We start from the raw sequence: 14,165 nt of genomic DNA, 5'->3' as shown, positions 1-14,165 counted from the left end.
CTATATCTACTTATTGTGCTTTATCCACCCTACTGGTTACATCCTCAAAAAATTCTAATAAATTTGTCAAACACGATTTCCCTTCCATAAAACCATGTTGACTTTGTCTGTTTATAGTATTGTTAAGACTTAATAACAGATTCCAGCAGCTGATGTCATACAACTGGCCTGTATTTCCCTGTTTTTTCTCTCCCGCTTTTTTTGAATAGCGGTGTTAAATTTCCCAATTTTCAATACACTGGGGCTGTTCTAAAATCTAGTAAATTTTGGAAAATCATAACCAGTGCATTCAGCTATGTCTGCAGTTATCTGTTTTCGAACTCGAGGATGTCATGATCAGCAGGTCCTGGGGGTTTGTTGGATTTTAGTTCCTTAAGTATCTCCAACACTTTTTCTCCTATAATTACTGTACCTTAATTTCCTCACTCTTATTTGCCCCTAAGTTTACCCTATCGCACCTCTGAATTTATGTACATTTTAAAAATAAATTTTATAACATTATTCTTCATTTCAATTCTCAAAACCACCACCCTCCCAGTGCATATGCAATTAATCACTTTTGTGCCGACAATGCCGAAATAAGATCAATGAATGAAGTGGTGGTGGTGTTCTCGTGCAGGACACATTTTACGCAGTGTTTTCCTGTGCAGAATAGAATGCCTGGCATATCTGGTAGCTCGTAAGGAAAAATAGATTACGCTAAACTGCTGCAAAATGATTTATTGTCGCAGTGTATTGCTGCTGGCGAAACTGGAACACGAACAGGGCGTCCGGTCATCTTAGCACCAGTGTGTAAGAAGAGCTGTAAACGCGTGAGCCTTTTATGCATTACACTTGACAGGGCTGGATTAAGATTGTTAGGTTGCAGACTTGCCAAGGTCAGATCATTGGCAGCACAGACCAGATGAGGAAAAAAAGCCGTGAAGCAGTTGCAAATCAATTGAAATGAATCTAGCCGTGTCGTATTTCTGTTCTTATAGACAGGCGCACAGAAACAAGTGGATCTTTATTTTTTTATAAAAAAAACCCCGGTGACTTTGTGAAATCTCTGCTTTAGTGGGGGAAGGGAATCGGACAGACCAAGAGCATCGAATGGGGCTTTGAGTACTGCACCAACCTTCCTTCTCTCTCTGGACTGGATAGAAAGGTTTGGATTTTTTTAACAAAATATTATCAATATGTCGCTAATTCTTATGTTCGTGGCTCGTTTGTGTGAGGAAAGAGTGCGTTTAAGTATCCCCTTTTTTGTTGGCCTTGCCTCGCATTATTTGTTTTAAATATGGAAATACAAGTTGTTGTTGTGCAATGAAAAGTAAAAGACTACAACTCCCAGCGGGCAGCGCGGCGGAGTGGTGCCTCCATATGCGCAGTGCACTGTCCCCGGCTGACGGTGACGTCTCTCTCCACAGGTTCCAACACTGGAAAGGTGAAAGGTCGCGGTTGGTGGCTCAAAGAAACCCCCATGATTCCTATATGCCCAGTAGTTTCTTTCACGTACGGTAAGTGGAATTGGCAATTTATATATAAAAAGATGCCCTTTTTATTATTTTTTTTAAATTGAGAGAGAAAAATATGGTGGTGGCGCCGCTCGCGGCCCTCGGAGAATGCTAAAGACTTTGATTTATAGAGAGAGAGGAGTTTTTTTTCTCTTGTTTGCTGAAGCTGAACGATGTGATCTGTGATGATGTTTTACTGGTCTCTCCCTTCTCCCTCTTGTTTGTTTGGGCGCTTCGCGTGGTGCTCAGTGCCCGGCCGGCTAGGCGAAGATGCCAAAATGGCTACCAGTAACTACTTTGGATTTGCCCATGGTGGTGCTGCGCAGTACAGGTACGTGTTTATCATCGCGCACATTCCGCGGCCTCTCAACACTCTTCATTCAAATCCACAACTCCCTTCCCCCGCCCTCTCTCTCTGTGCAGTTAAATCACTCTTCCGGTCTTTTATTTTCTTTCTCTGGATTCTGGCAAGAAAAAATATCCCTGCACTCGCTTTTTAGAACTGTCCTTTCCCTTTTTTGTTTCAAAGTAAAAAAATGCTAGCTCTTTCCCTCGGCTCGTGAATAACTGAGAAACTCTCCTTTTCTCAATTGTAGCCACAAAATGGCGACATGACGGCTGGCGATTTTCTTTTGCCAGCGGGATTTCATTTCATTTCTGACGGAGTAAATTTAGGCTTAGATTTTTTTTTAAAAAAAGAGCCTGTTCTTTCCTTCAAACTGTCCTATTTTGACCTTTTTTTTTAAAACTGCGTGGGTTTGTAACGGTAACATGCGACCCTTGTAGAGGATCTATCTTTGATCATCAAACAGGTGTCACTGGGGCCTGGGTCCTTGGTGCAGTCAAGAAGGCAGGAGTTCAGGGTCAGTGGTCCCATTTGTCACTGTTATTTATGTAGCTAGTTTTTTTGTCATTGGCATTTATTTTAAAAAAACCATATGCTGCATGCCCGATTTACAATTGGTTGTGTTTATGAACTTAATGAGTCAAATTAATATATGATTTTGAACTTGGATCTTCTCTTTGTTGGAATTCATGCCACTATTAGTAAAGTGGCCGGTTTTACACTATTGATGCAGACTAGTGCAACCTGATACTGTGTCGTCATTGGCACTGGATTATTAAAGTGTCAAGTTTCCAGTAGTTTGAGTGAAATGAATTGCAATTTACAATTGTAATCTCCCAAAAAACAAATTAATGTTCCTGTATACTAAATATAAGATTTTAATGGGGAGGGAAATAAACACTGTATATAATGTCTTCTTTTATACCGAGCTCTGCTGCCTCAATTCAAAACTAAGTCACCCACAATGTCATTCAGTAAATAGATAAAAACAAAAAACTGCGGATGCTGGAAATCCAAAACAAAAACAGAATTACCTGGAAAAACTCAGCAGGTCTGGCAGCATTGGCGGAGAAGAAAAGAGTTGACGTTTTGAGTCGTCATGACCCTTCAGTAGAACTGAGTGAATCTTTGGTTTAAGGTGGGGGAGGGGGGGAGAGAAGTTGGGGGGGGCTGGGGTGGTTGTAGGGACAAGCAAGCAGTGATAGGAGCAGATAATCAAAAGATGTCACAAACAAAAGAACACAGGTGTTGATTTTGGTGATATTATCTAAACAAATGTGCTAATTAAGAATGGATGGTAGGGCACTCAAGGTACAGCTCTAGTGGGAGCTTGGCCTAAATAGCCAAGTGGTTATGGTACTGGGCTTGTAACCCCAAGATCAAGAGTTCAAATCTCACAATGGCAAACTATGAAACAATGTAACTTCATCTGAATAGGAACAGATGGAAACATGTTTGTACTCGAAAGAGTTACAGCTCTAGTGGGGGTGGGGTGGAAAGGCTAGCAGGGCATAAAAGATTTAAAAATAATGGAATTAGGTGGCAAAAGAAAAATCTATATAAATTATTGGAAAAAACAAAAGGAAGGGGGAAGAAACAGAAAGGGGGTGGGGATGGAGGAGGGAGTTCAAGACCTAAAGTTGTTGAATTCAATATTTAGTCTGGAAGGCTGTAAAGTGCCTAGTCGCATTTGTTCTGATGATGCTACCTTCAAAAACAGTTCCTCTGACGTGTCCTCCTCCTTCCTTAACCGAGGTTTTCCACCCACGGTCGTTGACAGGGCCCTCAACCGTGTCCGGCCCATCTCCCGCGCATCCGCCCTCACACCTTCTCCTCTCTACCAGAAATATGATAGGGTCCCCCTTGTCCTCACTTATTACCCCACCAGCCTCCGCATTCAAAGGATCATCCTCCGCCATTTCCGCCAACTCCAGCATGATGCCACCACCAAACACATCTTCCCTTCACCCCCCCCCGGCAGCATTCCGTAGGGATCGTTCCCTCCGGGACACCCTGGTGCACTTCTCCATCATCCCCTACTCCTCAACCCCCACCTATGGCACCTCCCCATGCCCACGCAAAAGATGCAACACCTGCCCCTTCACTTCCTCTCTCCTCACCGTCCAAGGACCCAAACACTCCTTTCAAGTGAAGCAGCATTTCACTTGCATTTCCCCCAACTTAGTCTACTGCATTCATTGCTCCCAATGTGGTCTCCTCTACATTGGAGAGACCAAACGTAAACTGGGCGACCGCTTTGCAGAACGCCTGCAGTCTGTCCGCAAGAATGACCCAAACCTCCCTGTCGCTTGCCATTTTAACACTCCACCCTGCTCTCTTGCCCACATGTCTGTCCTTGGCTTGCTGCATTGTTTCAGTGAAGCCCAACGCAAACTGGAGGAACAGCACCTCATCTTCCGACTAGGCACTTTACAGCCTTCCGGACTGAATATCGAATTCAACAACTTTAGATCTTGAATCCCTCCTCCATCCCCACCCCCTTTCTGTTTCTCCCCTCTTCCTTTTGTTTTTTCCAATAATTTATATAGATTTTTCTTTTGCCACCTATTTCCATTATTTTTAAATCTTTTATGCCCTGCTAGCCTTTCCACCCCACCCCCACTAGAGCTGTACCTTGAGTGCCCTACCATCCATTCTTAATTTGCACATTTGTTTAGATAATATCACCAAAATCAACACCTCTGTGTTGTTTTGTTTGTGACATCTTTTGATTATCTGCTCCTATCACTGCTTGCTTGTCCCTACAACCACCCCAGCTCCTCCCCCCCCCTCCCCACCGACCCCCCCCCCCCCAACACACACACACACACACACACACACACACACACACACACACACACCTTAAATCAGCTTATATTTCACCCCTTTCCTAAGATTCACTCAGCTCTGCTGAAGGCTCATGAGGACTCGAAAGGTCAACTCTTTTCTTCTCCACCGATGCTGCCAGACCTGCTGAGTTTTTCCAGGTAATTCTGTTTTTGTCATTCAGTAATTCTCTGCCATTTATATCACTGACTTGCTGGAGGACTTGTCCATTGGAAATTGTGATATAGTTTGCTGGTGAAAGAATGTGATCTTAATTTATTGCATTTTGGCATTATAAAGTATGCTTATATCTGAAATATATTTGGAAGCATGAGCAACTGGGAAGTTGATCATCTTTGGAATTGGCTTAGAAGTAAACCTACCCATGGAAGTTACTTGTCAGAATTGAATTGGAGATCTGAAATATGACCTGTATTGCCTCCAATTGGAAGTCTTGAGCATTGCTGTTTCAATTCAGGTTGTGTTTTTACGACTGGCTGACAGAACTCTGGCCACATGCACATTCACATTATGTGACACTATCACTCAATCATCATCCTGGCTTGTACAACTCAAAAGTAAAATTAAAGCAAATGCTGGAGGTCTAAAATAAAAACAAAGTGTTGGAAAAGCTCTGGCAGTACCTTTGCCGAGAGAAACAAAGTTAACGTTTCAAGTCCAATATGACTTATTTCTGTCAAAAGTATAATTGTAGCACTTATATCAGTAGCTATTGCACTGTGGTCACACAATGCAGTAGCAAACTTTGAGGAAGTAACAAGTGCTGTGGATAAAGGGGTACCAGTGGATGTACTGTACTTAGATTTCCAGAAGGCATTTAATAAAGTGCCACATCAGAGGTTATTGCAGAAAATAAAAGCTCATGGTATCTCGGGTAGCGTATTGGCATGGATAGAAGATTGACTGGCTAACAGGAAGCAGAGTAGGCATAATGGATCTTTTTCAGGTTGGTAAGATGTGACAAGTAGTGTGCCACACCGATCAGTGCTGAGACCTCAACTGTTTACAATTTATAATAAATGACTTGAATGAAGGGATGGTTGCCACGTTTGCTGATGAGACAAAGATAGAAAACTAAGTTGTGAAGAGGACATAAGGAGACTACAAAAGGATATAGATTGGTTAAGTGAGTGGGCAAAGATCTGGAAAATGTGAAATTGTCCATTTTGGCTGGAAGATTAAAAGAGAAGAGTATTGCCTGAAAAGTGAGAGATTGCAGAGCTCTGAGATGCAGAGGAATCACAAAAGGCTAGTGTGCAGGTACAGCAAGTAATTAGGAAAACTAATAGAATGTCATTTATTGTCGGGGAATTGAATATAAAAGTAGGGAGGTTATGCTTCAGTTATGCAGAGCACTCGTGAGACCACACCTGGAGTATTATGTTCAGTGTTGGTCACCTGATGTATGGAAGGATGTAAATGCGTTGGAAGCAGTTCAGAGAAGGTTTACCAGACTAATGCCTGGAGTGGTCTTATAAGGAAAAAAAAAAGTATCCATTGGAGTTAAGAGTAAGAGTTGGTTTGAATGAACATATAAGATCCTGAGGGGTCTTGACAGGGTGGATGTGGAGTGGATGTTTCCTGTTGTTGGAGAATCTATAACTAGGGGGTCACTGTTTAAAAATGAGGGGTCACCCATTTAAAACAGATGAGGTGAAATTTTTTTCTGAAGGTCAGGAGTTTTTGGAACTCTGCTTCCACTGCCTTTTCAGGAAGAGAGCCTTTGAATGTTTTTAAGGCAGAGGTGGATCAATTTTTGGTAAGCAAGGGGATGATAGGTTATTGGGGTAGGTGGGATGCAGATCTGACATTATTGTCAGATCAGCCGTGATCTTATTCAGTGGCGGAGCAGGCTTGAGGGGCCGAATGTCCACCTCTTCCTACTTGTTCATATGTAAACTAATCACTTAGTTTTTTGGAAACGACGATTCCGGATACCTACGATATTGCTTTCCCCCTAGAGAAGTGGTGAGATCTTTTTGCGTATTTAAAAATATGCATAATTTCAACAGTTCTGTGAAGTATCTGATATTTTATCCGGGAGATCGGCTTGGGCTTTTGTGCAGGCCAGGCTCTAGAATGAGATTTAGTAATGCAGTAAGTGGCATGATCTGTCAGCAACTGCTATATGGGAAATTAAAAATAACTTGGATTGACAGAAGCAGTCTTAGCAGGGATCAGTGAAAAGATGTTACCAGGGCTCATTGACCAATGCACTGAGATTACCAAGATCAGTGAGATTCGATAATTAACTCATTCCTATAAATCACTTAGATTACTATGAATGGGTGGATTGGCACTTTGTAAATGTGAATGTTTTCTCAAGATGTTCTGATTTTCGTGAAATGACCAAATGTCTACTGCAAGACCACTTATGACAGCTGAAGGTTATAATCACGCCAGCAATTTGGAAAGTTCGTCTATATTTTAATTGCCAAAATTTCTTGTTTTCTAAAATATTAATGATGACTGTTAACATAGCAATTTTTAAAGAAACTCAATTTCTGCAATAGCTTCTGAGAATAAGGCAAACATTTTGATTTTTAAAAATGAGCATGCCATTGTGGATTTCTTCCAGAAAGAAGGTTAGCTAGAGGCAGACGTTGTAACAAGGTTGCACAAGTACTTTCAGCAGATTATCTCTCACTTGGAAGAGTGGTACTAAACTTGATATCTCCTCTATGGATTTGTGAGAATGGCTCCTCGACTGGGTCAGTGAAAGAAGAATGTTTTAAGTGCCATCCTGGGTCAAATGGAGCTCTTTTCAATTCATAAATTTGATTTATTGACGATCAGAAGCCATTCTGAGTTCTCTTGAATTGAGCTTGTTTAAAGCAGGCTTCTTTCTTTAAAAACACATTTAATAGTATTGAAGGTCAGAGGCTGAATATTCTGTGGTGAGTGTTCCACCTTCTGACACCCAAAACCTTTCCACCATCAAGTTACAACAACAGCAGTGGGGGACGATGGCACAATGTCACTGGACTAGGCTGTGGGGAATTTTTCATTCATGGGATGCAGGATAGACCAACGTTTATTGCCCGAATTGCCCTTGTTCAGGGGGCATTTATGAGTCAACCACATTGTTGGTCTGGAGTCATATGGACGACAGATTTCCTTCCCTAAAAGGACATTAATGTACCAGATGGTTTTATGGTCATCATCAGATGTTTAATTCCAGGTTTTTATTGATTTCAAATTTCACCATCTACTATGGTGGGATTCAAACCCTGGTCCCCAGAGTATTACCCTGTGTCTCTACAATACCACTGTGCTACTGCCTCCCCATGGGTAATGTGTGTTCAAATCCCAGCATAGCAGCTGGTGGAATTTAAATTCATTTAATTAATATTAAAAGTTCAGTAATGCTGACCGTGAATGTGACAGATCTTTTGTAAAAACCCATCTATTCACCAATGGAACGAGGCTATCCTTACCTGGTCTGGCCTAGATGTGACTCCAGCCCACAGCAACGTGGTTGACTCTTAAATGCCCTCTGAAATGGCCTAGCAAGCCACTCGGTTGTATCAAATTGCTACAAAATCAAAAAGGAATGAAACTAGATGGACCATACTGCATCAGCCTTGGTACTGGAAAGGGCAACGGCAAAGCCAGCCCCAGGTCAACCCTGTAAAGTCCTCCTTACTAACATCTTGAGGCTTGTGCCAAAATTGGGAGAGCTGCCTCTCAGACTAGTTGAGCAACAACCTGATGTATTCACTGAAACATACCTTACAGCTAATGTGCCAGACATCACCATCCCTGGGTATGTCTTGTCCCTCTGGCAGGACTCACCAGAGGTGGCAGCACAGTGAAATGCAGTTGGGAGGGAGTTGCCCTGTGAGTCCTCGACATTGACTCTGGAGCTTATGAAGTCTCATGGCATCAGATCAAACATAGGCAAGGAAACTTCCTGCTGATTAACACCTAGCTCCCCAGCTTCTGGAGATGAATCAGTCCTCCTCCATGTTGAACACCACTTAGAAGAAACACTAAGGGTGGCAAGGACACAGAATTTATTCTAGATGGGGGACTTCAACGTCTGTCACCAGGAGTTTCTTGGCAGTACCACTACTGGCTGAGCCCTGAAGGATACAGCTGCTAGACTAGGTCTGTGGCAGATGGTGAGGGATCCAACAAGAGGGAAAAACCTACTTGACCTTGTCCTCACTAATCTACCTGTCGCAAATGCATCAGTTCATGACAGTAGAAGTGACCACTGCACAGTCCTTTTGGAGATGAAGTTTGAAGGGCAGATTTAAATTAAATTGGCAGAGGGATCCTAAAAAGTAGTTCAGAGAGGAGAGACGCTGAGATGGAATTAGAAGTTAAAACGCCAGTAATTGAGTCAGGAAAGCAGAGGAAACATAGGCTAGATAAGAAAGAAGTGAACTTAGGCTAAATGGAATAAATTTTAATGCAAGGAACCTGAGGAATAAGAAAGACGAGCTGAGGGCACAGATGGGCACGTGGGAGTATGATGATATAGCTATGACCAAAACTTGGCTAAAAGAAGGACAGGATTGGCAGCTCAAAATTCCTGGTTATATGGTATTCAAATGAGATAGAGGGATAGAAGTGGAAGGGGAAGGGTCGCAATATTGATCAGTGAGGAGGGATGATATCTTGGAAGGATCATCAAATGAGGCCATATGGGCAGAAGTAAAAAAACACAAAAGGGGCAAACACGCTTTTGGATGTGTACTATAGGCCCCCAAACAGTCAGAGAGATAGAGGGTCAAATATGTAATCAAATTTCAGAGAAGTGTAAGAATAATAAGGCACTAATAGCAGGGGATTTTAACTACCCAAACTGGGATAGTTTTAGTGTGCAAGGTAGAAAGGGGGCAAAATTCTTCAGTTGTATCCAGGAGAACTTTTTTAGCCAGTACGTAGAAAGCCCAAAAAGGAAGGGGGCAGTTCAGCACCTAATATTCGGAAATGAGCTCAGGCAGGTGGAAGGCATGTCAGTCGGGGAGCATTTTGGAGTGACCATAACTGAGTTAGATTTAGGATAGTTATGGAAAAGGATAAGGCTGGGCTGGGAATAAAAGCTCTTAACTAAGATGAGATATGATTTGTCCCAAGTGGAATGGGAGCAGCTACATGCCGATAAAACTGTGTCAGAGCAGTGTGGGGCATTCAAGGAGGAAATAGCGAGAATACAGGGCAAATATGGTCCCATGAAGATGCAGTTTGGGGGGGGGGGGGGGGGGGGGGGGGGGGGGGCAAGTTCAGAGAACCCTAGATGTCAAGGGACATAAAGGTTAGGATTAAGAAAAAAAGCAAAGCTTATGGTAGAGTCCCTACCATAAGTAATAGAGGAATAATAGAGGAGTAATAGAAGTACAGGGGAGAACTTGGAAAAGGAAATTGGGAAAGCTAAGAGAGTGCATGCGAAAGTATTGGTGGGTAGAATAAAGGAAAATTCAAAAGGGATTTTAAATACAAAAAGAGCAAGAGAATAACTAGGGAATGAGTAAGGCCAATCAGGGACCAGAGAGGGAAGATGTGGGTACAGCCCTCAATGAATGCTTTGCGTCTGTTTTCACAATGGAAAAGGACGACGCAGGAATAGACATTAGGGTGGAAGACTGTGAAATATTAGAGGAAATTTAACATAGAGAGAGAGTGGCCTTGAAAATGGTTAAATTTGCAGGCCCGGATGAGATGTATCCCAGGCTGTTGAGGGAGGCAAGGGAAGAGATATCAGGGGCTCTGGCAGTAACTTTCAAATCCTCCCTGGCCACAGGTGAAGTGCCAGAGGACTGGAGGACTGCTAACTTTGTCCTATTATTAAAGAAGGGAGGAAGGGATAAACCAGGAAATGACAGGCCAGTCAGCCTAACCTCAGTAGTGGGGAAGTTACTAGAAAGGATTCTGAGGGACAATATATCTGCATTTGGAGATACACGGATTAATCAGGGATAGTCAGCATGGATTTGTTAAGGGGAGGTCGTGTTTGACAAATTTAATAGAATTATTTGAGGAGGTAACCAGGAGTATTGATGAGGGTAATGCATTTGATGTGGTCTACATGGACTTCAGCAAAGCTTTTGATAAGGTTCCTCGTGGCAGACTGGTCAAGAAAATAAGAGCCCATGGGATCCAAGGCAAAGTGGCACATTGGATCCAAAATTGGCTGAGAGGCAGGAAGTAGAGTGATGTTTCTGTGACTGGAAGTCTGTTTCCAGTGGGGTTCCACAGGGCTCGTTGCTGGGGCCCTTGCTGTTTGTGGTTTAGGTAAATGATTTGGACTGAAACGTAGGGGATATGATCAAGAAGTTTGCGGATGACAGTAAAATTGGTAGGATGGTAAATAGGAGGATAGCTGTAAAATGCAGGAGGATATCAGTGGACTGGTTAGGTGGGCAGAGCTGTGGCAAATGGAATTCAACCTGGAAAAGTGAGGTTTTGTACTTGGGGAGGGCTAACAAGGCAAGGGTTTACACTATGAATGGTAGGACCCTGGAAAGTACCGAAGATCAGAGGGACATTGGTGTGCATATCCACAGATCCCTGAAGGTAGCAGAGCAGGTAGATAAGGTGGTTAAGAAGGCATATGGGATTCTTGCCTTTATTAGCCGAGGCATGGAATACAAGAGCAGGGAGGTTATGCTGGAACTGTATAAGATGCTGGTTAGGCCACAACTGGAGTACTGCATGCAGTCTGGTCACCACATTATAGGAATGATGTGATTGCACTGGAGAGGGTGCAGAGGAGATTTACCAAGATGCTGCCTGGGCTGGAGGGTCTGAGCTATAAGGAAAGATTGGGGTTATTTCCCTTGGCGCAGCGAAGGTTGATGGGACCTGATAGAGGTGTATCAGATTATGAGCGTAGATCGTAGATAGGAAGGCACTTTTTCCATTAGCAGATGGGTAAATAACCAGGGGGCATAGATTTAAGGTAAGAGGTAGAAGGCTAAGAGTGGGGTTGAGGAGAAACTTTTTTTCATCCAGAGAGTGGTTGGAGCATGGAACTCACTGCCTGAAAGGGTGGTTGAGTCAGAAACTCTTGTAAAATTTAAGAAATATTTGGATATTCACTTGCGTTGCCATAGCCTCCAAGGCTATGGGCCAAGCACTGGAAAATGGGATTAATGTAGTCAGATTGTTGTTGACTGGCGTGAACACAGTGGGCCGAATGGCCTCCTTCTGTGTTGTACACATCTGAGTCTATGAAGTCCCGTCTTCACGTTGACCATACCCTCCATTGTGCTGTGTGGCACTACCCCTGCTAAATGGGATAGATTTTGAATAGGTCTAGCAGATCAAAACCATGAAGTGCTGTGGGCCATCAGCAGCAGAATTATATTCAACCACAATCTGTAGCCTCATGGCCTGGCATATCCCTCCCTCTACCATTACCATTAAGCTGGGGGATAAACCCTGGCTCAATGAAGAGTGCAGGAGGGCATGCTCGGGGCAGCATTGCATGTACCTGAAAATTGGGTATTAACCTGGTGAAGCTACAACACAGACTACTTGCATGCCAAACAGTGGAAGCAGTGTGAAATAGACAGATAAAAGCAAAATACTTTGGATGCTGGAAATCTGGAAACAAAATCAGAAAATGCTGGAAAAACTTAGGCCTGACAGCATCTGTGGAGAGAGAAACGGAGTTGAAGTTTTGAGTCCGTATGACCCTTCAGAGCTGTTGTGAAGAAGGGTCATATGGACTCGAAACTTCAACTGTTTCTCTCTCCACAGATGCTGTCAGACTTGCTGAGTTTTTCTAGAATTTTCTGTTTTTGTTTGAAATAGACAACTAAGCAATCCCACAAGCAACAAATTAGATCAAAGCTCTGCAGTCCTGCCACACCCAGTCGTGAACCATGGTGGTGACATAGTGGTAATGACACTGGGCTAGTAATCCAGAGGCTCGGGCTAATGCTCTGGACACATGGGTTCAAATTCCACCACGACAGTTGGTGGAATTTGAATTTGGTTAATAAATCTGGAATATTAAAAAAGAAAAGCTAGTTTCGGTAATAGTGACCATGAAACCATTGTTGTAAAAACCCATCTAGCTGACTAATTCCCTTCAGGGAAGGAAATCTGCTTTCCTTACCTGGGCTGGCCTACGTGTGACTCCTGACCCAAAGCAATGCAGTTGACTCTTAAATGCCCCAGCGAGCCATTTAGTTCAGGAGCAATTAGGATTGGCAACAAATGATCTTTTTGCCAGCAACGCTCACATTACATGAAAGTGTATTGAACCGCTACAAAATCTACAAGAAGGAATGAAACTAGATGGATCACTCAGCACCGGCCTAGGCATCACAAACAACAATGGCAATCCCCACCCTGATAAACTTGCAAAGCCCTCCTTACTAACAGCTGGGGGCTTGTGCCAAAATTGGAGGAGCTGTCCCACAGACGAGTCGAGCATAGTCATACCCACAGAATCATACCTTACAGCCAATGTCCCAGCTATCGCCATCCCTGGGTATGTTCTGCCCCACTGACAGGACAGAACCACCAGAGGTGGCGACAGTAGTATGCAATCAGGAGGGAGTTGTCCTCTGGATCCCATGAAGTCTCATGGCATTAGGTCAAACATGGGCAAAGAAACCTGCTGATTACCACTCATTGCCTGCCACTCAGCTGATGAATCAGTACTACTCCATGTTAAACATCGCTTGGAGGAAGCCATGAGGGGAATAAATAGAACGGGCAGGGTAAAATTGCTTCCCTTGATAGAGAATGCTAGAACCAGGGGACAAAGATTCAAGATAAGTGGTGGAAGGTGTAGAGGGGACATGAAGAACTTTTTTACACAGAGGGTAGTGGGTGTCTGGAATTCGCTGCCCGGGTTGGTGGTAGAGCGAGAAACTTCTTAAACTCTTTTAAAAAATACCTGGATCTGCACCTAAAGTGCTGTAAGCTGCAGGGCTATGGGCTGGGTGCAGGAAGGTGGGATTAGAAAGGGCACCTAGGTGTCCTCGGGCTGGCATGGATAAGATGGGCCGAATGGCCCCCTTTTGTGCTGTAACTTTTTTATGGTTCTATGGCAAGGACGCAATATACTCTGGGTTGGGGACTTCAATGTCCATCACCAGGAGTGGCTCAGTAGCATCACTACTGACTGGGCTGGCTGAGTCCTAAAGGACAAAGCTGTTAAACTGAGTCTGTGGCAAGTGGTGAGGGAACCAAGAGGGAAAAACATACTTGACCTTGTCTTCACCGATCTACCTATTGCAGCTGATCATTGGCAGTAGTGGTAGGAGTGACCACCGCTCAGTCCTTGTGGAGACGAAGTCCCAACTTCACATTGAGGATATCCTCCATTGTGTTGTGTGGCACTACCACCATGCTAAACGGGTTAGATTTCGAACAAATCTAGTTACTCAAAACTAGACATCCATGAGATGCTGTGGGCCACCTGCAGCAGCAGAATTGTATACAACCACAATCTGTAACCTCGTGGCCCACTCTACCATTGCCACTAGCCAGAGGATCAACCCTGGTTC

General features: G+C 43.5%; 1 protein-coding gene across 3 annotated transcripts in view; it reads left to right on the top strand.

Moving 5' to 3' along the window:
* Positions 1-681: 681 nt before the first annotated feature.
* zfr (zinc finger RNA binding protein) overlaps positions 682-14,165 on the top strand; it is a 101,237-nt gene continuing 87,753 nt past the window's right edge. For 2 of the 3 annotated variants that reach the window (XM_041211935.1, XM_041211866.1), the window contains exons 1-3: positions 682-1,147; positions 1,410-1,499; positions 1,746-1,827. In XM_041211935.1, coding sequence (XP_041067869.1) covers positions 1,463-1,499; positions 1,746-1,827 — 119 coding nt within the window. In that variant the 5' untranslated portion in view covers positions 682-1,147; positions 1,410-1,462. The remainder of the gene's footprint in view (positions 1,148-1,409; positions 1,500-1,745; positions 1,828-14,165) is intronic. The other variant, XM_041212008.1, reaches the window with a different exon arrangement.

This window comes from Carcharodon carcharias, chromosome 1 (assembly GCF_017639515.1).
Source record: "Carcharodon carcharias isolate sCarCar2 chromosome 1, sCarCar2.pri, whole genome shotgun sequence".
NCBI lineage: Eukaryota > Metazoa > Chordata > Chondrichthyes > Lamniformes > Lamnidae > Carcharodon > Carcharodon carcharias.
This window is presented reverse-complemented; position numbering and strand designations above follow the sequence as displayed.